Source organism: Porites lutea, chromosome 2 (genome assembly GCF_958299795.1).
Source record: "Porites lutea chromosome 2, jaPorLute2.1, whole genome shotgun sequence".
Classification (NCBI taxonomy): domain Eukaryota; kingdom Metazoa; phylum Cnidaria; class Anthozoa; order Scleractinia; family Poritidae; genus Porites; species Porites lutea.
In genome coordinates, this window is record NC_133202.1 from 12,301,601 (window position 1) to 12,328,824 (window position 27,224).

The window sequence follows — 27,224 nt, forward strand, 5'->3', positions numbered from 1 at the left end:
CGCTACTTTCGTGGGGTCGTTACTTTCGGGGAACAAAAAATGTTTACAAATAGAGCTGGTGCGAGCTTTTTTTCCGAAAATAAGAAATGAACAACATGGCCCATAGTTTATAAGCCCCCGGCTTCTATATAGGCTTCCTTGCCTTTACCACATTTGATCTTGTAAATAATTTAGTTGCAATATTGTATATTATCTTTAATGTGTTTCTGTATACTGTTGTTGTATTTCTGGTTAATGGCAAAATAAATGATTGATTGATTGATTGATTAAATTTAAAAAATAACAACATTTTATTTGCATTCCATATGTATAGATTGTGTTTTATTAAAAGAAGGTAACAATGATCAATACAGCAATACGGTAAATAATAAAATAAATCTATATCAACACCAATAAACAAATGAGACAAAAATCGTCTATCCAGTTTCATAATTTAACTGCGACGTGGGTGGACTCCGGATGTCTTCCTAGATTGCATTGTCAGTGGTCGGGACAGTTGTATTAGTTTGTCTCTCAGTTCTTTTCTTAGACTTCTAAGTCCTTTCTTGACGCCAATTTCATAAACGCAAGGAATCTCGATGTCTCCTCCTTGAACCCGTACACCTTCAGGTGCACTCCTGCTTTGGCCAGATACACGGCTGTTGAAGGCACAAATGTAATAACTGGTCACAAATGTAATAAAGGTCACAAGTGTAATAACATTTGGTCACAAATGTAATAAAGGTCACAAGTGTAATAATATTTGGTCACAGATGTAATAATTGCCAACGTAACAATTTAAAAAGAGTAACTCACTCAGAGACATAAATTAAAGGTAATATAATATAACTTTGAAGACTGAATTGTGCAGGGCAAAGATGACTTTCAAATCATATCTAAAAAAGGGGCATTTCAGTCAAAAGGGCCTAAGAAAAACGTAAAGAACGGCGGGAAGTGAAGAGAACTAAAAGAAGTAGGGAGGGGAAAGCGAAAGGCAAAACTTGAGTAGACGGTGAAAGTCATTTGTCCGAGCTTCGCAAGCTATTATTACTTTATTAAGCTTTGGGAACAGCACGACCAGCGTAATACCCGACAGGTATGCAAAGTTTCAAATAGTTTGGAACCTTTAATTTTAAGCGAGAAAGAGGCCGGAAAATGCCACAAATAACTCTTCTTGATGGCATCAGACGGACGGCTGCGAAGGAGACCAGAATTGGTTAAGCACGATAGGTTACCCTCATACGAATTACATGTAAACTTGCTAGTTGGTTTATGACGGCATAAAAAAACGCACTTCCGAAAAACACACCTAACCTGCGACCCAAGCAAACTCGTCAGGGTGATGCATTGGTCTTTTGTTCGCGATTTTCGCTCTTCTTTAGAAACAACTGGTCCAAATTTCGACAAATTGATCCATTGTTATACTTTTAAGACAAGCGTAGCCTGTCCAGTTTCTTTCACAACTCATCAAACGCAGCATCACATTGTAATCTGCCGGTATTAATTACAGACCATTACACTTCTCTGCGGTGGGCCTACTAGAGCACACGTCGAATTTCTCTTTTTCCAGTTTCCGTTGCAGCCAAAAATAAAAAAATGTCACTTTCAAACTCATATTCACAAGGAACCTTAAAGCCAATTCTACACCAACTCTCTTTACTCGTTTCCTGTTGACTCTGACCTTTCGATTGTTGTATCGTCAGAACGTTTTTTTTTTGCCCCCGCCACTGACACCGCATTTGGATCCTTTATATTGTTAGGTTCGGCATGAGTGTATAAAAGTCTCCCAATCTTGGTTCCCACCCAGTTACATTCTCGTGATATCCCCTAAGGAAAGAGTTTACCTATACAATTTCCTGTGACATTTTAGCTATTCAGTTCACCTTTGATTTGATGTGATATCTTTTGAATTTTTTTAAATTTTTGAAAATTTTATACTCGTGCACAGTGTGGTGTAAAAGCGTAGGAGAGAATGTCCTCTGTGGGATTTTAGATTTCGTTGTGATTTTTGTTTTAGCTTAATTTAGATGTTTATTACAATTGTGACCAAATGTTAGTACACTTGTGACCTTTATTACATTTGTGACCAAATGTTATTACATTTGTGACCTTTATTACATTTGTGACCAGTTATTACATTTGTGCCTTCAACAACGGCAAGTCATCTTGATTTCCTTTTCGAGCAATGGCTTGTACAGGACCTCCGCTAGACTATCAGTCACGTTTCCAACTGTAGTCGCATCTTGTTCGCTGCCGTTTGTGTTTTTCAACTTCTCCACTATTGCGTTATGTGAATATGCGTTGGAAGGCTCGGGAATGCAGTTGCAGACTTCATTAATTCGCGGATTTGAGCGATAGCAATGATCTCCCTTGATACGTGAAGTAATTGTGCATAATCGGCGGTAAATAGAAGCCATTGGTCATCAATTTTCACTTGAACAGTACACTTCCCTGATGCTGATGCGAGGGTCTTGTCTCTGTATATTCTTGTGTTGACATATGAATGGATCGAAATCTACCAATCACAACCCAAGGACGTGACCTTTCGAACCCATGAAACTTACTTCCTGTTGATTACATCTATTTCTCGAGACATCCGCTAAAATGATAGACATTTGGTCACGTTTTCACGTGGCATGGAGTTCTCGTCTTTCTTCGGTGAAAATGTGGAGAACGTTTACCTATGTGCAAGGGCAACAAAATATCAATGTATACGATGCGAGACAACCGTTTGTGTTTTGTGTGCTGCCGAAATTCAGAATCCTGAAGATGAGCCAGAATATAAGCCCATGAGTAAGGTTGGAATTTGTAACCAATTCAACAATACCGCCATTGCCGGCTGTCGTGTTGAGACCGAGGATGAATCAGTGTTAGAGGATATGGAGGCTTCCAACGTAACCAGGCCAGTTCAGTTTGAAACAGAAAATGAGCATAGTTCAACCGGCGCAGTCTCCGGAGCCCTTAAGGCAACAACGAACAGTAACAACAAAGGTACTGATATCAAGGCCCCTGACAAGAGAAAGCAGTGGACAAGGGAACAAAAGCTCGAGTTCATAGATCTCTACATGAAACACAAGAACAATTAAGGCAAAGGCCGCTAAAGAGTTTAAAGCTCGTTATAAGTTCGAAGTGAAATATTATGCACATATAATGCACATATAATCCATGGACCAACCAAGAACATAAACTTAGAAATTCAAAGTAATAATCGAAAAAGGCAGGAGCTGGTCGGCATGCAGCTTTCCGGACGTAGAGAAGAGATTATTTGAGGAATTCCAGGAACTACGTGGGAAAGATGTCAAGGTTAAGTAATGGTGGTTCCGAAGTCGATGCAAACAGTTAATGGCGGAGCTGCTTCCAGGAATGGAATTCAAAATGTCAAACCACTGGTTTGATCGCTTTAATCACGCTATGATATCAGCTTGCGGCGGCCAACAAATACTGCACAGAAACAGTCTGAAACACTACGTACCTCTTTTCAACAATTTCACAGATATCTCAGAAGAATGGCAACGGTTAAAGCAACTGAGCTGAAAGGTGTCCAAGAAGGTATTGTAGGTCCCTGGGAATTACACGATGTAGCTAATATGAATCAGACACCTCTGCAATTCTGCTTCAAAGCGAAGGGAGCTACTTATGGAGAAAAAGGAGAAAAGTCAATATGGACTCGGACGACAGGTGAAGGCCATGATAAGAGACAGTGTACCGTGCAACTGACATATTTGCCGATGGTGAGCCTCGCATGAAACCCTTGTTGATCTTTAAGGGCACAGGACAAAGAATTCCAGACAGAGAAAAGAGGCAGTATGATCCAAGGGTCGTGGTCAAGTTCCAAGAGAACGCGTGGTGCAACGAGGAAATGACGGTCTTCTGGCTCAGAAATATGTGGAAGAAGCCAAACATGTCTGGTCAACCACGCGATAGACTTCTTATCTATGATGCGCATAGAGCTCAAACAACAGAAAAAGTAAAGACCATTCTGACGCAAGAGTGCCAGACGATACTGGGGCTTGTACCTCCGGTCGCAACGAGCAAGGTTCAACCACTCGATGTTACATTTAATGCGGAATTTAAGAAAAGTGTTGACAGACTAGCCACGTGTGCTTTTCACGAAATGGGTGGGTACGGCATGGCAAGAGACCTCGCGCCGGCTGAAAGACACAGTTATCCGTTCATTTGTGAAATGTGGAATTTCACTAGCCATTTCCGGTAGCAGGGACAGTGAAATAAATATCGATGGTTTACCGGACTACCGCATGGGTGAATCAGCCGATATAGAGGAGATCGAGTTCTTCACTGACTCAGAGGTGGAAAGCTAAACTGCTTCGATTGTCCTGCATGACGCACCGCTGCGTTTTAGTCTGTACCCCGTACCGGTATCTCAGTGTCATTTAATTGGAAGAAACATGTTCATGTTAATCGACGAAAACTATATAGAGTTTTCAATTTCAATTTGAAGGCACATTCCTGTTGTTAATACGAAATTATGCCGGTTTACGGTAGTTCTTACATCGCTACATCGGTGAACTGATGTCGAGGACAAATGGGGGCATAAAGCTTCCCCTTGTTGTAAATTAAAGTGCTTTTTCGTGAACAATTTGTGATACTGCACGAACGTATAATTGTACATTAAAATTTTGACTATTGATTGACAAATTAAAGGTACACGGTATACAAAAAAACTTGGTCTCGCTACTTTGTGGGGAGGGGGGTGGCTACTTTCGGGAGGCGCTACGTTCGGGATTTACTAGCGGCCACAAAAAATTGACGTTAATTTGGGGGGTCGCTACTTTCGGGGAGTCGTTACTATCGGAACTTTAAGGTAATACTGCAGTCAAAACAGCTGTTCCACAGAATTTCACTGAACACACAGTCTGTATCACCCATAAATGTAATGATCATCCGTAAATGTAATACTAATAAATAAATGTAATAATCTGGCTCACCATAAATGTAATAAATTTTGACCATAACCGTAACAAATGGAAAATTATCATAAAATGAAGATTATGACTGCCTGACAGTTGCCAGATAAATGTTTTTATAATAATTAAAGAGCATGTTTTTGTTATGAAAACCAGAGGGGATTGGGTGATTCGAGCATTGTTTTATTTCTACGTAAAATGTCGCCTGAGAGGAAAAACCGATACAGTCTGAGACAAGAAAGACATAGAGGACTCAGTAGAACTATTTATGAAAGGGGCAGGGGGGATGTTGCATTAAAGTGTTCATTTATTTATTACCTCTTGCTAGAAGAGGACACAGACCAAAGACACTTATAAAGTTGTGTAAGACGGTTAAACAAACATCTGTGTGTAAATTCTTCATATGATGAAGCATTTGAAGCATTTCTGATGAAGCATTTCAGCATTTCTACTGAGCATTTCAAGTCTCTGAAATTGGGACCTTCAGCCTAAATTACAGGTGCCTTCCTGTAAAATGGCAAGATATTTGAAAAGTTTACTTAAAAAATAAATGCGTTCTTAAAAATAGAAAGTAAATAGCACTTGTTTGTCATATTCAGCAGGCACGTTGAACTCGTAAAAATGGATGTGGCAGAAACTAGTCTTCTCTCACTACAAGCTCATCTCCTTATATTCCCATACGCGCGATTACAATCCATTTATAATAATAACTAAACCAAAAATGAAGTTCTGATCGGTCAACGGGAAAAGCAGTAAGAGCTTTATATAGAGTGCCAACAAAGGTTATCAGGAGGGCTCCTGAAGATATACTATGCAATACCAAAGTTTCTTTGGAAAGGATATCGAAGACACGTGAAATAAAAACACATGCAAAATTGGCTGACAGGCGGACAAGATTATTCTTAACTATGTCAATGGCTCATGTAATTTTATAACTTTCAAAACGTCCCTGAGCTTGTGCAATAAATAACGAAATGTACTCGAATTCATACGATTTCCTACACTTTTTACATTATTTTATGGCTAAAGTTTATAACATTTATGGTGAGCCAGATTATTACATTTATGGATATAGAGGATATCACGCGGAGATACGAAATTTCTCTTCGAGTGTTGACAACGCAGCGAACAAGTGAAATATTTTTTAAAACTTTATTACATTTATGGTTAGCAAATTATTACCTTTGCGGTAGGTTTTTATTATATTTATGGTGGTTATTACATTTATGGTTGACTTTTATGACATTTATGGTTAGTATTACATTTACGGGTGATACAAGATCACGTATTAAACGCAAGAGTATTGAAGTATGACTAAACAAAGAAAGTCAAAAATTCAACCCAAGCGGTCCTTTCGGGCATTCTCTGTCTTACGTCATCCTAACCATTTTTTACTTGCGGGTGTCGGGCGGTTAGCATTAGTGAGTTTACGCAACAGGACAGCAGAAAGAAGAGGACGGCAAAACGCTTGAGTATGACAAACGTGACGGGGCTATTACTTGCGTGTTTTGTCGGGAATTCACTTAACATTGATTTTTTTTGCTCTTCCACAAAAAGATCTGTCTAAAGGAATGTCAAGTTTGGCGGAAGGTTTTTTTCAAACAAAATTATTGTCACGCTTGTCGCACAAGGTGTGCCGTCCTCTTTCCTCCCCCGTCCAGTTGCTTAAATTCACTATTGTTTAGGGCTAAAACGTCATCATTACTCAATGATTCCGTGCTGCCCCTGTTCAAGCAAATCGAGATTTTTTTCTGGTATACTAACTTCATATTCTAACTGTAAGTAATAATCTTTACATACGCGCGAGCTACAATGATTCCTAATCCCTGCGGAGCAATAATAATAATAATAATAATAATAATAATAATAATAATAAGAAGAAGAAGAAGAAGAAGAAGAAGAAGAAGAAGAAGAGGAAGAAGAAGAACAGACTGGCCTTCTGACCATCGTAAAAGGTTTCATTGACGATATCCAAATGGAGTTTGGACTAGACAAATGTTCCAAACCTAAATTCAAAAAACGAAAACTTACCACAACAGAAAACATCCAAATTGACGTTGACACCACCATCCAAGAACTAGAGCAAGAAGGTGCATACAAATACCTGGGAGGGAATGAAGGGGACGGGATACAACACGCCAAAATGAAAGAAAAGATTAAAAAGGAGTATTATCGAAGAATACTAATGGTATTCTGAGCTCAATGCGGTTAATAGAGTGGAAGCCATCAACACACTTTCTATACCAGTCGTAGCTCACAGCGTTAACATTGTTGACTGGAAAATGGAAGGGATCAGACAACTAGATAGAAAAACGAGAAAATTACGCACCTTACAAAGGATGCACCACCCAAAAGCTGACGTAGATAGAATGTACCTTACTGGTACTCCGTATCTAGCCAGGCTACAATGTTCAGAAGAGAGCTCAACCTCAATGAAACACTGGAACCTGAGATTGAAGCTCCAAATGTCTATGCCAGAAAAGGTAAACAGAAAGCAAAGCGCCATGCCCAAGATCAATTGAAACAAAAATGGGAAGATAAACCAGTGCATGGGCAATACCCAAAAATAGTAATGGAGACTTGAAGATGTGGACTATCAAATGACCAACCAATGGCTTAAGAGAGCTGGGCGCAAGTCCGAAACAGAGGGCTTTATCATTAATGCCCACGATCAGGCCGTCAAGAGCAACTACTATAGTAGCAATTGCAAGATCCTAAAAGATGGTACAGATCAGACCCAATGTGCAGAATTTGTGGTCAATTTCAGGAAACTATTGACCATATTGTGGCAGGGTGCCCTGAGCTGGCCAAAACTGAATACCTACACAGACGCAATAAAGCCACAACGTTCACTGGAACTTACATACATACATACATACATACATACATACATACATACATACTTTATTGTTACCTACCCAAAGGGGCTTTTCAAGAACAAAGAGATGAATATAGACACAAACCAGAAATGGTACGAACATGAGCCCCAAACCGTAACAGCAAAAGACAACATTACAATCTTGTGGGATATGCCAATACACACATATCGTGAGATAAAGGCCAACAGACCAGACATTGTAATCAAGAACAAACAAGAAAAAAACTGCCTGCTCATTGATGTGTCCATTAAGTTAAAGTAACTGAAAAAACTCTTAAAATACAAAGAGCTTGAAATCGAAGTTGAAAGAATGTGGGAGATGAATGCTACAACAATTCCGGTAGTGATAGGGGCTCTGGGACTAATTAAGAAAGGGTTGGAAAAATATATACAACAGATCCCAGGTAACATCAAAATACATGAACTACAGAAGATAACACTACTTGGAACACCTCGCATCCTAAGAAAGGCACTCTCCATGAAATAGACTTCTACCTCATTCTAAGCCTAGGCCGAAGGAATGGGCTCGGCTATTATGTTGTATTATGGTATTACATTAGAGATAATTTTAAAATTAAATTATAATTATCATAAAAAAAAACCCAGAATCCTTTGAGGCAATTTTTTAAAAAGCTTTATCTTTATAACTTTGACTATTTATAGTTTTTTTTTTAGGTAGAAGACTGTCAGACCACAACAAGATCGTTTTTGCCATAAAATATCTTTCCACGTCACATCTAAGGTAATGGCGTCATCAGTCACGTGACTATTGCCGAATTAGGATTTTTTGTTACTGTGACAAGATTTTATTAACGAGTTTAAAACAATCGATAGCGCTCGATTCTCATTTTGTATTAAAAGACTTCGTTGGATGGGCATACTGAGAACTTCTTTTCCCTAACCTGTTCAGCTATGTTTTTTCCCATGGTCGTGAGGCATGACCAAACGCAAGCTGCATGTCTGCGACTCCCTTCCCCTCCCTAAAAGACTCTCCATCCACCACTCCCCTAAAGTCTGCACAGCCGTACGCACGAGCGCTTGGGCGTACGCTGCCGTCGCATTGGTCGGTTACTTTTTTAGCAATAAGCCTTTTTTATCAATAGGACAGAAGATCCGTTAAAATTGATGGCTGAACTTTTTAGGCAATTATATGAAAAAAGCTTTACCTGTACAGTTGATGCATCCGCGCAACTCTATGGGAGTTGTAATAACTTGATCAACAATGTAGTACTTTAAGATTCCTTTTAACGAGTAACAGTGAAAAGGACATGGAAACACAAAAACGCTGCTACAGGGAAGGGGACCATATCCACTGCAGAAGATACATGTCGTTTGGTTGACAGCTGTTCAAAAAGAAAAAAAAAACAAATAACACAACCATTTAAGCTTGTCATAACGCTTTCGTTAAGTTAAGTCCCGCGAGACTTTTTCAGCGTGTGAAGCCACTGTGACGCGCCCCAGATTCTCGGTGGCTAGTAGCCTCATCTGTCTCCATCAAGAGGTAGTTGCAACGTGGAGTGTAGATCTTCTCCCCTTAACCAGTCTGGTTCCATGTCAAGATCTACTACGTTTTCGGGCTGGAACTTGTGACCAGGGTTTCGCGAACTACAACCATCTCTTAATCGACACGGAGGCGGGGGAAGATACCAACCACTGGGAATCTGGAACAATCTCCTGAGGTGTCTGCGCTTGCTCAGCGGCTTCACGCAAACAAGATGTTTGGTTCGCACTTAACCGAAGCTTTGGGGCTAGGTTCAAAACGTGTGCAGTCTTAAAGCCTCAAAGTAACTATAAATCACTTGAGGTAACAAGAACAGTTAACTAAGGATTCTCGAACTTGGAGGATGAATCAAACATAGTCAGACATTTTCAAGAAGGTTCCTTTACCTTTCTGCGAATTATAAGTTAACTCATGTTCAAAACTGCGACAACAGTGACAACGGTGACAACATTGACAACAGTGATAAAAGAGACACCAGTGACAACGGTGACAACAATGACAACGATAACAAAAGCGACAACAATGACAACAGTGACAACAGTGACAATGGCGACAACAGTGACAATCGTGTGCAACGTTGACTACAGTGACAACAGCGACAACAGGGACAAAAGTGACAACGGTGACAACAGTGACAACGATGAAAACAGTGGCAACGGTGACAACAGCGACAACACTGACAGTAGTGACAACGGTGACAGCAGTGACAACAGCGACAACGTTGACAAAAGTGACAACAGTGACAAGAGCGACAACAGTAACAAAGGTGACAACAGCGACAACACTGACAACAGTGGCAACGGTGAGAACAGCGGCAACGGTGACAACAGTAACAACGGTGAAAACATTGACAACAGTGACAACAGCAACAACACTGACAACAGTGACAACAGTGACAACAGCGACAACAGTGACAACAGTGACAACGATGACACAAGCGAGAACAGTGACAACAGTGACAGCAGTGACAACAGCGACAACAGTGACAACAGCGACAATGGTGAGAACTTTGACAGCAGTGGCAACAGCGACAACAATGAGAACAGTGACAACAGCGACAACAGTGACAATGGTGACAACAGTGACTATGGTGACAAAAATGACTACGGTAATAAGAGCGACAACAGCGACAACCGGGGAGATGAGGACAACACTGACAACGGTGACAACAGTGACAATGGTGACAACAGTGACAACGATGAAAACAGTGGCAACGGTGACAACAGCGACAACACTGACAGCAGTGACAACGGTGACAGCAGTGACAACAGCGACAATGTTGAGAAAAGTGACAACAGTGACAAGAGCGACAACACTGACAACAGTGACAACAGTGACAACGATGACAACAGCGACAACGGTGACAACAGTAACAACGGTGAAAATATTGACAACAGTGACAACAGCAACAACACTGACAACAATGACAACAGTGACAACAGCGACAACGGTGACAACAGTGACAAAGATGACACAAGCGAGAACAGTGACAACAGCGACAACGGTGAAAATATTGACAACAGTGACAACAGCAACAACACTGACAACAGTGACAGCGGTGACAACAGCGACAACAGTGACAACAGCGACAATGGTGAGAACTTTGACAGCAGTGGCAACAGCGACAACAAAGAGAACAGTGACAACAGCGACAACAGTGACAATGGTGACAACAGTGACTATGGTGAGAGCAATGAGTACGGTGATAAGAGCGACAACAGCGACAACCGGGGAAATGAGGACAACACTGACAACGGTGACAACAGTGACAACCATGACAACAGTGACAATGGTGACAACAGTGACAACACTGACAGCAGTGACAATTGACAACTGTGACAACAGTGACAACGGTGACAACAGTGACAACAGTGACAAGAGCGACAACAGCTAGTTACAACGGTGCAACAGTGACAACACTGAGAACGGTGACAATGGTGACAACGGTGACAACAGGGAAAACACTTACAACAGTGAAAACGGTGACAACAGTGACAATGCTGACAACAGCGACAACACTGACAACAGTGACAACAGCAACAACGGTGACAACAGCGACAACGGTGACAACAGTGACAACAGCTACAATGATAACAACAGCGACAACAGTGACAACAGTGAAAACGGTGACAACAGCGACAACGGTGACAACAGTGACAAAAGTGACAACATTGACAACAGTGACAACGCTGACAACAGTGACAACGGTGACATCTGCGACAACAGTGGCAATAGTGACAACGGTGACAACACTGACATTGGTGACAACAGCGACAACGGTGACAACTGTGACAACAGCGACAGTTCTCAAGTGAAGATCAAAGTCAGTCTCCCTTTGTAGATATTTTTCGGAGAGTAGCGACTTTATAATCTCGTCTTGCGCGAGCGCGCAGTTTGCTAACCTCGGGTGTGATCTTAGCCAGCTGCGAAATTCGAGGCCTCATAAATTTTTCTCTCTCGGAATATATGCTTGGTATGCGCCAATGACGTCATGGAGGATTTTGCGTTTCCAGGCAACATAGACTTCGCTGCCGATGAAGAAGGCACATTTTGATGTGTTTATTCATTGTCTGTGAAGCAAAGTTTACCATCGGTGAATCACGAACAATTTCTCATGCAAATGACACACAAGCACAACAAGTGGCTCCAAATCCTCACCCAGCAAGATTTCCCACCGAAACGCCTCTGGAGCGAGAACGCCGACTTCAAATTCAGCGTGAACAACGAAGAAGAAGACGTCAACAAGAAACAGCGGAGCAGAAGGAACATCGCTTAGCACAGCGAAGTGAACGCCGACAACAAGAGACAGAGCAACAGGAGACTGGAATCAGAGGCATTATGATCGTTTTACACTGTCGAAAACCCAGATTTCTTAGTTTGCCGTTTTCCCCGCCGGTATATAGACCAAAGTCTGCAAAGGTCTAGCTCTGTATAAAGTTACGGCCCGAAGAATAATCATTTTCAGGCGAACTGCACAGCCATATTTGTTCCTTGTTTTTGTCTTTTTCTAAATCCGGACGCCGAAATAATGGTAAATCTGCTTTTCAATACACTGTTAACAATAACGCCACATAATACGCAAAAAAAGAAGAAGAAGAAGAAAAAGAACAACGTATGGACCTTTAAGACGATATTCGCGGTTGGTCAGCCATCTAGTTCTTAACCAAGACCGACAGGGCTTAACTTGAGTGCCGTTACCAAACCGAGTTTGGCGAGGGTTATTGCGAGATACGTATACGAGATATATACTTACACCCGTAAGAGATTATAAAGTCACTACGCTCGGCCCTCCGTGCCGAGCTTCGCTCGGAATTAAGTGTGAGTTCCCAATTGCATCATTTAGGAAAAACTACAACAGAGCATTAAAGTACCATCTTCGAAGCCTGATGTTTGCGCTCCTTTTTTTTCAACTCGGATACTAAAAACATATGCACATACATGCAACCATTAAAATTACTGAATCCACTTAAATATATTTTGATCTGCTTTGGACAAATCTTTTCTTTGACTGTTGTGTTAATGGAACGATTATCCTAAAAATGAAAATGAACAGTTAAGTAATAAACTGCACCCATCCGAAAGTGCATAGCACCAGTTTAATTTTCACGATGGTCAGAAATAGGTGTTTTTCCTCCCACATAGGTCACAGAGACGTGAAGAATTTTTCAAATGACATGAGACTTGGCAGGATTGTTGCTTGAGAGATTGCACATTTTTTGGTGGCAGTTTGACAGTCTTGATGGACATTGTGACGTCAAAAATAGCTTCCAAATTTGGTGCCAAAATTCAGAATTAAGAAAATCGTCAGAAAAACCACATAGAGGTGTTCTGTGATCAGAGTGAAGCTTTCCAGTGAAAACCCCGTTAAAATCCATTAAAAAGGACAAAGTTACAAGCTATTTTGTGACTGACAATAAAAGAAGGAATTTAAAGAATTTAATTGTTTTATTACCTTATATGGTAAAACTTTAGGAAGGTTTCCAGTTCAAGACAATAAATGGAAGTTAAAAGAAAAGTAGCGGATAACACACTGGAGAAAATTTGTAGTTTTTTGAATTTGGGACTCTATAGGTATTTTCACTTGTGACGTCATCAACACGTAAATATGACGTCAACATGTTATGAAATGACGTAACATGCAACCTGACACCCCATGTCCGCAAATTCAAAAAACTACAAATTTGCTTTTATGCATGGTTCGCTTAGTTTCCTTGCTGTTTAGTTTAATAAGCTGGAGTTTAAATACCCCTAAAGTTTGACCATATATGGTTAATTCCATACTTTTGGCGGGAAATTTGAATTTTCTTTAATTAGCTTTAACTTTGCAACAATTTAACGGATTTAAGTGGGGTTTTCACCAGAAAGCTCCGTTTTCTTTATAGATTTTATTTATAAAGTTATTTAGGTCAAATAATTAATTCCAAATTTTAGTGCCATGTTTCAACGTCACTTATGACGTCATGCTGTCAATCAAAAGTATAAAACTACCATCAATACCTGTGGACTTTCTTTTACTATGTTCCTGTCAAGTTTCGTCTCATGCGGAATATTTCATAATCATCTGTGTGTCTCTAATGAGCCATGTGGGAGGAAAAACACCCATTTCTGACCATCGTGTTTTCATTTAAACTGTTATCGTTAGCTTCATGGGAATTCCAGTGAGATTTTTATGAAAGTGTGATTTCTTTTCACCACTGCCTATGAAATCACACTTATTTATCACACTTCTTTCTACACGAATCACGCTTCTCAAGCATGAATTCTAAGAAATCACACAAGTGAAGGGTGATTAAAAGTGTTATGCCATGAATCACACTTCTATCACACTTTCAAAGTGTGTTCACATGTGTGATCACACATTTTTTTTTAAATGGGAAGCGTTAGAGGGGTTGCATTCACGTGCTCAGAAGTTGGGTGTGGAAACGACCATCATGATGGACCTGGGCGGTCCACTTCTACTCAGATGTTAGAATAACCGTATACTTACGTGTTGTAGGGAATGGTGCTGGAGTGGGCGTAGCTTTCGTTGGAATGACAGTTAAGTTGTGGATATTACAGTTGTCCCCAAAACAACACTCAATATTACAGTCTAGCAAAGTCATGTTTTGGAATGCCAGGGTAGTATTGAATTCTGAACAGAATGCTTCTTTGTCTAAAGAAAAGAAATTCATTATGAAATGTGTGTAAGGAAGTTGCTTCTTTGAGCCTTTCTTATTTACTTACGCCCTAGCAAACTAAAGGGAGCAAACAAAATTGTTATCAAGAAGTTTGAAAACTTTATTTCGTAATAGGTTTAAGAGTTTATTCTTTGTACATTAGGCTAAACTGTTTCCTTACTTTTTTTCCTTAAATCGACTTTTTCGTCAGTATTAGCAGCTGTTTACGGAAATAGAATATTAACTTACAAGTTATCAGCGGAGATAGCCTTTCATTCTCAGACGGGCCGCCTATATGGACGAAATTTTAATGCTTTGATTGTTGAATCAAACCCCAAACTGGCAAGCAACAGCCTGTCGATCGAGAATTATTGACCGCCTGTTGGGAGTTTAAGATGGCTGGATACGCAATAAAAACAATAAAATGATATTTATAATAAATAGAACGAGGCCAAAATTCCGCAATCTTGACTGGAAAGGCCTCATTTTGAAAACTAAGATTTTTTTTTTCCGTCCAGAAGTAAACGGAGTTTTTGGGCATGGCGTATTTGAGCACCAAAAACGGAGGTTTTGAAAACGGTCCCCAGAGTGACTATTTTAAAAACCCTCACTAATCGTTTCCGTATAGACGGACGAAAACGGAGGTCTTGGAATATGATAACGTTATACATCATACTGCCCATGCCCTCTAATGTATGCTGTCTTATTTCCATCGTTTTGGCCTTTTCGTGTAGATGGGCGAAAACGATTAGAATGCGCTAAGTATGGAAGCGTATGTTTTCGAAATCGTTTTGGAAAACACCCTCCATATTTAAAAATATCCGGATAAGTGTGGAGAAGAGAGAATAAATAAATATGAGAGAGAGAAAAAAGCCCAGTCTTGCCCTTGACATATGTGAATTTTACCAAAGTTACTTTTAGACCAATTTTGAAAAGCATGAAATTAATCGGAAGTTTGTTTCTGGAGAGGTCCAAAAACTTTTATTTAGTGTTGTCAAGGAAGAATTCAACAGCCCGTGGCCATTAAAATGTTCTGCATTGTTTTCTCTGGGGCAGCCCTGCGTAAACTTCATGATATTTCAAACAATTGATCTGAATGTGTGCGGACGTCTCAGGATTTAAACTTAAAACTTGTTAAAATAACTTTAGTGAAATTCACATATCCTACCCAGTGTCCTAAGGTTCTCCCTCTATCCCATTGTTTTCTCTGGGTGAGGCCGAGGCCTGATGAGTGTCGCTGAGACTTTCTTACCTTTGCAGTTAGCACATCCTCGTCCCTCTACGGTTGTAGTAATAAATTGATCGGGTCTGAGGAAAATCTTTGTGTGTCCCTTAGCTGTGTAGCATTGATTTTGAGATGGACAAGGCACCTTACTAAAGGTATTCTTACAAAATACGCCGAAGTCCTTAACTTCAAAACACTGGATGCATGTTGTTTGCTCGATAGCTGCAAAACAAAACAAAAAATTAACATTGTCATCCATAGAGAAAAAAAAATCCTTCCTTCCTGGTTGGCTGAAATCCCTTGGCTAAATAGACCAAATTTGGGAGACTTTTGCGAAATCCGATAAAATAACATAAATGTTGCAGGATAACAACAGAAAAAGGCACGGGAATCGAGAAGCTCTGGGGAATTTTGGATCGGAATTCCACTCGTTCTTGGGATTCCGGATTCCTTGAGCCCAGCGGTATTCCGGATTCCACAAGCAAAAATTTCCCTGATTTCGGAATCCGATTTCCCTTGTATAGGGAGATGTACAAGGTGTCACGTGAACCACGGTTCTCAGGTCTAGTGGGGTTATTAAATCTTAGGAATTTCTTATTTTATTTCTCACGTGGGTGGACCCGTGTACTCAGTGCTGGAATGCTATACATGGTTGTGTTTTGGAAGTTATGTACACATGTAATCAGATGTTAAAATCACCGTTTACTTAAAGGGGCCTTACGCACAGGAGCCGTGGAGAGAGTTCGGAAAAGCCTCCCCCCCCCCCCCCGCCAAAAAAAAAAAAACACTCTAAACCCTGTTCCTAGGCTGTTCCAGGCTCTAAGTCAAGCGAGGAAGAAATGCTGTTTTCCGCCACTTTTGTCAATCCACTTTCTATACTGGAGCCTGGAACAGGGAACAGGCCTCAATCACCCTTAATCTGAGGTCCCTGACACATCTACTAAGGTGTCAGGCGTATACTCACGTGTTGTTAGGTTCTGAATGTTACAGTTGTTCCCAGAACAACACTCAACATTACAGTCTAGCAAGGTCATGTTTTGAGATGCCAAGGAGGAATTGAATCCTGCACACATAGTTTCTTGGTCTACAGTAAAGAATAGACACGATGAGTCATAAATAATTTGAGATAGATCATTTGCATGCCTTATCAGCCACATGCATCCGCGAGATGTGCATCGTACTGCCAGTATTATCAACCACCCAGCCTGGAAAGCATCTGACTGCAAGTTGTCGGGAGTCACGACTCGCTTTGAATTTTGGCAGCTCACGGAGCTAGCCATATGTAACCGGCTGGGAAAAGCTGGCGCTACTTTTCCCATCCCAAACGATCGAAGACAACAAGAGGAGACGAATATGGCGGAGTCGAAAAACAAGACAGACTTCGTGCGTTTCATTACGCCTAAGTCATTTTAGTTACAATTGTATCTTTTTTTGCGGGGCGGGGTGGCGGTCGGGTGGTCCTATTTCCTACTCGGTACACCAACTCGTTTCACATATACTTAGGGCAGAAGTGACCGTTGATCTTCAAATAATAAGTTAAGAGCTAATTAAGGTAACTCTACCAATACAAAAATAATACTTAATTATAAGTTATTAGTTAGCCCAAACCTAACTACAGACAATACATTAATACATAAATGTACCTGAAGGAAATACCGTGTATAAATAAAGTTATCATACCATTCATGTGTGTTTTATTTAATTTAACTGCTGGTTTTACTGAGTGCCGTTTAGACTAAACCATTTTCTTACCCGTGCAGTTAACACATCCTCTTCCCTCTAGGACTGTAGTAATAACTTTATCAGGACTGTAGAAATACTTTGCGTTTCCCTTAGCTGTGTAGCACTGAGAAGAACAAGGTATGTGTCGAATGGAATTTTTACAGAATATGTTCAAGGCCTCAACTTCGAAGCACTCGATACATGTTGTTTCGTTGACAGCTGCTAAAAACAAAAACAAGAAAATAATAACGCCACTCACTAGTTTAGGATATTAATCTGCGTGCAGCACCGTGTAGACTTGCACTCAAGTGTCGGGAAGGTTGTATAGTATTCAGGTGTTAGAATGGCCACTTATTCATTTGTTGGAGGGGCTATAAACCCCCCCCCCCCCCCCCGCCTCCCAGAACCCCTTAATAGACAATGCAAGGCGGGCTCTGTCTTTTTTTTAAGACGCCGACATTTTGGATCCCCCGGATGCAATCTTCAATGGTACCGACAATAATAACTACATAGGATAGCCTTCCATAGGAGGTTGACGCGGGGGGGGGGGGGGGGGGGGGGGTTGGAGGGAGTGTCGATAAAAAAAAATTACATCTCCCAATCCATCCGGCTACGTACGTTGTTCCTTGTTTTAAACAGAGGAGTCGACATTTACTTGAACTTTCCAAAATAATATTTTGAAGTCCTAATGAGTTGAGCGTGGTAAAATAAAGGAAAGTTATTTTTTATTCTACAAAAGTGAGAGGGGGGCGTGGGGAGGGAAGGAGGGCTTCCACATCGCTACGTGAGAGTTCCTTCTTTGTCGCGTGTTACCTACCATGTGACTCGGAAGTAGGAGAAACAGGATTTGGAGTTGTCGTATACACCATTGTTGGAAGAACTGGGGTGACGTATTGGTTGTTGCAGTTGTCACCAGTACAACACTCAATATTACAATCCAGCAAGGTCCAGTTTTCAGGTTGAGCATTAAAAGCCGCTGCAAATGCTGCGCAAGCTGCTGCTTTGTCTATTAATAAAAGCAATGCAAAACAACATCTTAGCATCGAATTTGTTGAAACTAATCTTATCCTATATACTTGAGTCGTATACCAGGTATATCTTGACAGTAAGTATGTCCCCTGCCACCACCACCACCACCACCACATCTCTATTGTTTTTCCTCTACCAACACGACTACCACCTCATTTCTAATGTTTCTCCTCTACCACCACCACATTTCAACTGTTTTTCTCCACCACCACCACGTCTCTATTGTTTTCCCTCCACCACCACCACATTTTTAATGCATCCCCTTCACTAAGCCGGGTGATCAATAAGGACCTTAAAAAAAGATGCAGGAACAAAGCTTTTTCCATGGTGCACTGCAAACAAACGTGTGAGATTGAATAAGATTTGAGCAACGAAAAAAAATTCACTTGTAAGGCACTTGTTGTAGCTTTAAAAAAAACAGACTTTTTCACGAATTCAAGACTGTACGAACCAACTGTTAATGAAAATGAGGAAGGGGAGGCAGGGGGAATTGAAACCTGTGCAGTTGATGCATCCTCTTGCAAAGCCTGTGTAATTAACCTCAGGCGCATTGGAATACTTGAATCTTCCTGCTGCTGTATAACAGTGAGTTGTGCCAATGTTGGGGAATGTGTCAGAGGAACAAGGCATCTGAATCTGCAGATTTTCGCCTTCACACAGCTCAACATTTCCCGAACCCAGGCACCAGTTACATGTTGTTGGGTTGACAGCTGTGGAGGCGTAAAACTCAGATTAACGCAGAAAATAAGTACGGATAGAAGGGCTAAAGTAAAACTAGTGTAGCAACAATTACCTTTTGAAATTTGCTTCCACGTTAACCTCTGCCTACATAGGCGTTAAAAGATTTCATTTCCTTGTTTGTTGGATTTATTCTTTTTTGAGTAAGGGAGGAAAGGCGAGAAGATTAGCTATATAGTTCTACAAGCAAAATTCTGCCTTATAAATAGGCTAGGGGAAAAAAGTAAAATCCGTACTATTGGACGGACCTGCAACTGCGCCCAAACTGGGATGTATTTTCTCGCAACGTTAACATGAAAACTGCAAAATGACTCATCAGCAATGTCTCTTAAGGTTATTAATATTTCGTTACCATGTGATCCAGAGGTAGGGGTCACATAACTTGTAGTTGAATTTGTACCCGCCGTCGTGCCTTTAAAACAACAAAATTGAATCTTTTTAATAAATTGACTCATAGTAAAGTCAAGAGGCTATAAAGCGTTATGATACTTAACGTGATATTCACTAAAGCTCGTCCCTCCCTTCCCAAACAATGTTGAAATTGTGGCAAGTTGCATGTAAAAGGGTCCTTTTCAGCACATCATCGCCGAGGGGAGGTGAGGGAAGGGACAAGGGAAGAAATTCAACACGGTGGAAAAATGGTTAGTTGGAGTGAAGGTTTTTTGTTATAATTACTTGGAAGTTCTTGAAAGGTCTGATGATAAGGTGAATATAAAGAAACAAGACATTAAAGCACTTTAAATTTAAAAAAAAAAATCCCCGTAATACACAACAATTATTCTTCATTCCATACGTACCATGTGAGTCAGAGGTCGGGGTCACATAACTTGTACTAGTTTCCCCTGTCATGCCTTAAGAAACAGAATGTAAAATCTACATTCAAAAAAAGGTCAACTGATGAAGTCAGTAATCAAAATATTGCCAGTACTTTAGTTTAGGTAAACTTAATATATATAAAGAGCAAAGATGGAGACGCCATATTAATGACGTTGACACTGAAAAACATGTGTAATCAGTACTTAATTGGTAAGAGATGGAGTAATTTGGCACCCGCATAATACGGACACTATGGCATGCCCTCTTGGTGTCCGTATTAACCTGGTTCCACTGCATATGAATCTTACCGACGTTATTTTTAGACCAATTAAACGCCTGAAATTAATCGGAGGGTTGTTTCGGAGAGGTCCGCAAATTTTTATTCAGTGTTGTCAAAGGAGAATAATGGAACGTTATGCTGTCTTGATGTGTCGCTATTACAACATTCTGTATGGTTTGCTTTGAGGCAGTCGCACTTAAACACGATGACGTTTCAAACAAACGATTAAACTTTTGGGACGTCTCAGAAATTAGACTTGCGTTTAAGGTGGCTGTTGTGAGGATGGACCCGTACATTCTCGTTGAAAGCTCTTATAACGAATGCCTCGATTTTTCCCAAAATGAGGAAACGTAGAAAAGGCAATTGTGTTACCAATAGGCTATGGATACGTTGATTTCGGAAAAGCTGACTTTTTAGGAAACTCTAATATTTACCCTAAATACTAGATACAATATATGATTTCCTGCCTCGTTTCAAGGCATCTTTGTATGGCATTAGGTACGGTAACTGAAAAAGCGGGTCTCACCTATAGCTTAACGAAACTGCGTCCTGTTGACTAAACCAATCTCAATTTGAACAACCTTTAAATTTTGACTTTGCTTTCCGCGAAGAGTGTCAAGACCAAACAAAACATTAACGTAAAACACACTGAGTCTTAAACAGGTTTTTGAGCCCGCCGACTACCTTATATCGCGGTCTCAACAACTGACTAAAAAATATGTTAAATATCAACTGAGATGATAAGATGAAATAATTACCATTAACTGACACAAAAGATTTAAAAGCTTAAAAGCTTTCGAGCTCTAGCCCTTTGTGAGTAAACTTTACGTAATTTAACTTAATTACTTTGATGGAAATCTATTTTTATACCAGTTTCAAATTCTTCTAATTTGCAAGTTGAGCTTTTTAGATGGAATAGGCCATTTACACTTACCTAAGAGGTCATGTGACATCGTTTTTAAGTAAATGAATGTTATATGATTTTGCCTTCAAAAAACGATTAGTGGGTCATATCTTAAACAAAATAATAGCGATTCGGGTTTTCAAACCCGCACCATTTTCTTAAAATGAGTAGGTTCGTAGCTGGTCACGTGACCTTAAGCTTCGAGGAAAATGTTGAAAAGATGGGCTTCCACCGCCTATGCAGGGAATATAAGTTTTTGTAGTATGCTTTCTTTGCTTTGAATTCGAGAGGATAAATAAATGTTATAAAAGGATAGCCGATCATATCCCCACGTGAGAGTTCCTTCTTTGTCGCGTGTTACCTACCATGTGACTCGGAAGTAGGAGAAACAGGATTTGGAGTTGTCGTATACACCATTGTTGGAAGAACTGGGGTGACGTATTGGTTGTTGCAGTTGTCACCAGTACAACACTCAATATTACAATCCAGCAAGGTCCAGTTTTCAGGTTGAGCATTAAAAGCCGCTGCAAATGCTGCGCAAGCTGCTGCTTTGTCTATTAATAAAAGCAATGCAAAACAACATCTTAGCACCGAATTTGTTGAACCTAATCTTATCCTATATACTTGAGTCGTATACCAGGTATATCTTGACAGCAAGTATGTCCCCTGCCACCACCACCCGCCACCACCACATCTCTATTGTTTTTCCTCTACCAACACGACTACCACCTCATTTCTAATGTTTCTCCTCTACCACCACTACCACCACCACCACATTTCAACTGTTTTTCTCCACCACCACCACGTCTCTATTGTGTTCCCTCCACCACCACCATATTTTCAATGCATCCCCTTCACTAAGGTGATCAATAAGGACCTTAAAGAGAGATGCAGGAACAAAGCTTTTTCCATGGTGCACTGCAAACAGACGTGTGAGATTGAATAAGATTTGAGCAACGAAAAAAAATTCACTTGTAAGGCACTTGTTGTAGCTTTAAAAAAAAGAACACATTTTCCCAGAACTTATCTCTATTTTGCAGACTTTTTCCAGGTTTGGAAAATTGCCCTGCCAATCTCAAGACTTTTTCACGAATTCAAGACTGTACGAACCAACTGTTAATGAAAATGAGGTAGGGGAGGCAGGGGGAATTGAAACCTGTGCAGTTGATGCATCCTCTTGCAATGCCTGTGTAATTAACCTCAGGCGCATTGGAATACTTGAATCTTCCTGCTGCTGTATAACAGTGAGTTGTGCCAATGTTGGGGAATGTGTCAGAGGAACAAGGCATCTGAATCTGCAGATTTTCGCCTTCACACAGCTCAACATTTCCCGAACCCAGGCACCAGTTACATGTTGTTAGGTTGACAGCTGTGGAGGCGTAAAACTCAGATTAACGCAGAAAATAAGTACGGATAGAAGGGCTAAAGTAAAACTAGTGTAGCAACAATTACCTTTTGAAATTTGCTTCCACGTTAACCTCTGCCTACATAGGCGTTAAAAGATTTCATTTCCTTGTTTGTTGGATTTATTCTTTTTTGAGTAAGGGAGGAAAGGCGAGAAGATTAGCTATATAGTTCTACAAGCAAAATTCTGCCTTATAAATAGGCTAGGGGAAAAAAGTAAAATCCGTACTATTGGACGGACCTGCAACTGCGCCCAAACTGGGATGTATTTTCTCGCAACGTTAACATGAAAACTGCAAAATGACTCATCAGCAATGTCTCTTAAGGTTATTAATATTTCGTTACCATGTGATCCAGAGGTAGGGGTCACATAACTTGTAGTTGAATTTGTACCCGCCGTCGTGCCTTTAAAACAACAAATTGAATCTTTTTAATAAATTGACTCATAGTAAAGTCAAGAGGCTATAAAGCGTTATGATACTTAACGTGATATTCACTAAAACTCGTCCCTCCCTTCCCAAACAATGTTGAAATTGTGGCAAGTTGCATGTAAAAGAGTCCTTTTCAGCACATCATCGCCGAGGGGAGGTGAGGGAAGGGACAAGCAGGCGCGGATCCACACCGGTTTCCACCGTTTTACGGAAATCGGTCAGATTTTTCTTAAATAGATATATTTTTAATAAATAAAAAACTTTCCAAGTTGCAAGGCTTTATCCAAGGTAAATGGAACTGGCCAATATCCTATCTCAGTGACTCGGAACCCCGAGAAAAGAGACTTTAGGGAGTTAAAATCTAAAACATCTACCGGGGGAGCATGCCCCTGGACCCCCAAGAAGCTTGCGTTTTCGGCGCTCGTTAAGGAAATCGGTCAGCATTTATCCTAGATCCGCGCCAGACAAGGGAAGAAATTCAACACGATGGAAAAATGGTTAGTTGGAGTGAAGGTTTTTGTTACAATTACTTGGAAGTTCTTAAAAGGTCTGATGATAAAATGAATATAAAGAAACAAGACATTAAAGCACTTTAAATTAAAAAAAAAAAAAAATTCCCCGTAATACCCAACAATTATTCTTCATTCCATACGTACCATGTGAGTCAGAGGTCGGGGTCACATAACTTGTACTAGTTTCCCCTGTCATGCCTTAAGAAACAGAAAGTAAAATCTACATTCAAAAAAAGGTCAACTGATGAAGTCAGTAATCAAGATATTGCCAGTACTTTAGTTTAGGTAAACTTAATATATATAAAGAGCAAAGATGGAGACGCCATATTAATGAAGTTGACACTGAAAAACATGTGTAATCAGTACTTAATTGGTAAGAGATGGAGTAATTTGGCACCCGCATAATACGGACACTATGGCATGTCCTCTTGGTATCCGTATTAACCGGGTTCCACTGCATATGAATCTCACCGACGTTATTTTTAGACCAATTAAACGCCTGAAATTAATCGGAGGGTTGTTTCCGGAGAGGTCCGCAAATTTTTATTCAGCGTTGTCAAAGGAGAATAATGGAACGTTATGCTGTCTTGATGTGTCGCTATTACAACATTCTGTATGGTTTGCTTTGAGGCAGTCGCACTTAAACACGATGACGTTTCAAACAAACGATTAAACTTTTGAGACGTCTCTGAAATTAGACTTGTGTTTAAGGTGGCTGTTGTGAGGATGGACCCGTACATTCTCGTTGAAAGCTCTTATAACGAATGCCTCGATTTTTCCCAAAATGAGGAAGTGTAGAAAAGGCAATGGTGTTACCAATAGGCCATGGATACGTTGATTTCGGAAAAGCTGACTTTTTAGGAAACCCTAATATTTACCCTAAATACTAGATACAATATATGATTTCCTGCCTCGTTTCAAGGCATCTTTGTATGGCATTAGGTACGGTAACTGAAAAAGCGGGTCTCACCTATAGCTTAACGAAACTGCGTCCTGTTGACTAAACCAATCTCAATTTGAACAACCTTTAAATTTTGACTTTGCTTTCCGCGAAGAGTGTCAAGACCAAACAAAACATTGACGTAAAACACACTGAGCCTTAAACAGGTTTTTAAGCCCGCCGACTACCTTATATCGCGGTCTCAACAACTGACTAAAAAATATATTTTAAATATCAACTGAGATGATAAGATGAAATGATCACCATTAACTGACACAAAAGATTTAAAAGCTTAAAAGCTTTCGAGCTCTAGCCCTTCGTGAGTTAACTGTACATAATTTAACTTAATTACTTTGATGGAAATTTATTTTTATACCAGTTTCGAATTCCTCTAATTTGCAAGTTTAGCTTTTTAGATGGAATATGCAATTTGCACTTACCTAAGAGGTCATAGGACATCGTTTTTAAGTAAATGAAAGTTATATGATTTTGCCTTCAAAAAACGATTAGTGGGTCATATCTTAAACAAAATAATAGCGATTCGGTTTTTCAAACCCGCACCATTTCCTTAAAATGAGTAGGTTCGTAGCTGGTCACGTGACGTTAAACTTCGAGGAAAATGTTGAAAAGATGACGTGGTAAGGTTTACAGCACATCTGAGCGTAACTCTCAAACGTTTAACAAGATACCTTAAAATTCCGAAAATAAGCCGCTCCATGTATAAGCCCCTCCAAATATAAGCCCCCCCCAAACTGGTAACGCAGAAAACCCTCCGTTCAATCGCTCTTCCCAATATAAGCCCTCATGGGGCTTTTACTTAGAAAATTGCCCTCAAAGACAAAGTAAAACAAAGCAAACACGGTGAATTTACTTTTAACTATAAGGTTAGCCCAATCGATTCTGAAACGAAAATTTCCCTCCGTAGATATGCCCCTCCGAATATAAGCCCCTTCAAAAATAAGCCCCTCAAAAAGGGCCTTTGAAAAATATAAGCCCCAGGGCTTATTTTCAGAATTTTACGGTATACTGCAAAAAGTAATTTTGGCCGCCATGTTGGAGGGCAAGAGTATGTCCTGTCAAATCATACTACTTTGTTTCCTCTCAAATTTCGGGTGCAAAATAGTTTTTGGGTGAACTATCAATATTTGGCATCAGCAAAATTACAACTCACTGTTTAAAGGAAGCATTGGTCACGTGTCCTCTTCGTGCAAGTGGCCTATTTGAATTGTTCTTTTGAATTTTTCAGTTTTAATAAGTAATGCTTCTTATGTTATATCATGATGAACCATGGAACGTGGCTTCCATATACACCCCTGAACGTCCTTCAAGTAAAAGTGCTAAGGCAATGGTCTTTATAAAAACATAACTCTGAGTTAACCTGCGATCAGAGCAGAATTTTAGCGCCGCTCTCACAGCAGTTCTCTTGCCCTTCCAGATTTTGTTTACTCAGCGAAACGAAAATAGAGCCTGATCGCAGGTTTATGCTAATTTATACTACATTTTCCAGCCAAATCTTCCCTAGTGGCATCAGCGAAAGTTCTAAGTTTTAATTGTGATGAAGGTAAAAGGTATTCAGCAGAGATTATCACTTTAGTGCAGGTCTTGTCTGCGTGAAATACTTAGTTGATTGGAAATTAAGCTGGGATTTTCTTTGTGTGCAATTCAATGTAAACTTACCATCTCCAACGAACACCAGACAAAGTATCAGTGCAACCATTAAGAACTTCATATTGATATTACTATCTGACGACATTGCCTGATACGTGATTAACCGTACGTTGATTTAAACATAGATAGTTTAGTATAACGTTTTTGTGTTGGCAACATTAATAATTGCCATAAGTTATGCTTAAAATGTGATTTGATTAATTAAATGATTGATAGATGCGATCAACCTGAACTTCATTGTCGTTAATATACTCAGTGGCAGTGAAACATAGATTATGCAGAGTTTTTGAAAATATGACTTGTAAAAAAAAAAAAAACATATGGGCGGTCAAGAGAGTGAAGGCTCACTTTTCGCTCATCTAAAACGACCTTTACCTTTTACATAGCTTGTGTCTTGCCATCTCTAAAGAAATTATAATTTGTAATTCGGCATTGAACGCGATTGGTGCACTGTAAATTCCGCAACTTGAAGAGACTACGCTTGCCGATGAACAAGCACCGAGAATGTAGAAGGAGTAAGAGCTGCGAACTAAAAGTTTACACCAATGGAGTTCAAGTGAAAATCAACACCTTCTTTAAAAAACGTATGTGTAATAAGGATGTTATTTACAAAAGAGGCACTGACGTAAATATGTGAAAGAATTATTATAGAGACTCGATTATATGAAAATACGCGGCAATACATTTGGTATTTAGCAATGTACGTAAAAATCACTGGGGAGAAACTGGAAGTCCCATCATAATAATAACGAAACTTTAATATATAAATATTTAGCTAATTAGTTAGTTTAATTTCGGCCAAATTTTGTTAAACCTTGGCAATCTTTAAAGGTTTCTTTTTTATAATAATAACTAATAATAATTCTTGCTTTAGCTGTGAACGAGTTTCCTAATTTATAAAGGCAAACTTCGGCAAGGTCTTTATAATGGTAGTAGAGACAAACAAATTTGTCATTCTGATTGCGTGATATAATTTTTTTCAAAAACAATTATGGCCTTGTAGGTCAAGCGAAAAACCTTCGCCCCGCGTGCCTGCACACTAGCACTGTGTCTAAAGCACGAAAACAACGAGCAGTAATTATATTTTTCAAATGAAATGCAGAAAGGACCTGCGAG

At 39.9% G+C, this 27,224-nt stretch overlaps 1 protein-coding gene across 1 annotated transcript; it reads right to left on the reverse strand.

The window, feature by feature from the left end:
• Positions 1–14,238: 14,238 nt before the first annotated feature.
• LOC140925642 (uncharacterized) lies at positions 14,239–26,193 on the reverse strand. The gene is made up of 11 exons (XM_073375555.1): positions 26,118–26,193; positions 23,645–23,698; positions 22,310–22,522; positions 21,519–21,707; positions 19,951–20,004; positions 18,913–19,125; positions 18,204–18,392; positions 17,417–17,608; positions 16,629–16,748; positions 15,692–15,886; positions 14,239–14,435 (listed from the first exon to the last, which is right to left on the reverse strand). The coding sequence occupies exons 1-11, from the start codon at positions 26,191–26,193 to the stop codon at positions 14,239–14,241; spliced, it is 1,692 nt and encodes a 563-aa protein (XP_073231656.1).
• Between the last annotated feature and the right edge of the window lie 1,031 nt (positions 26,194–27,224).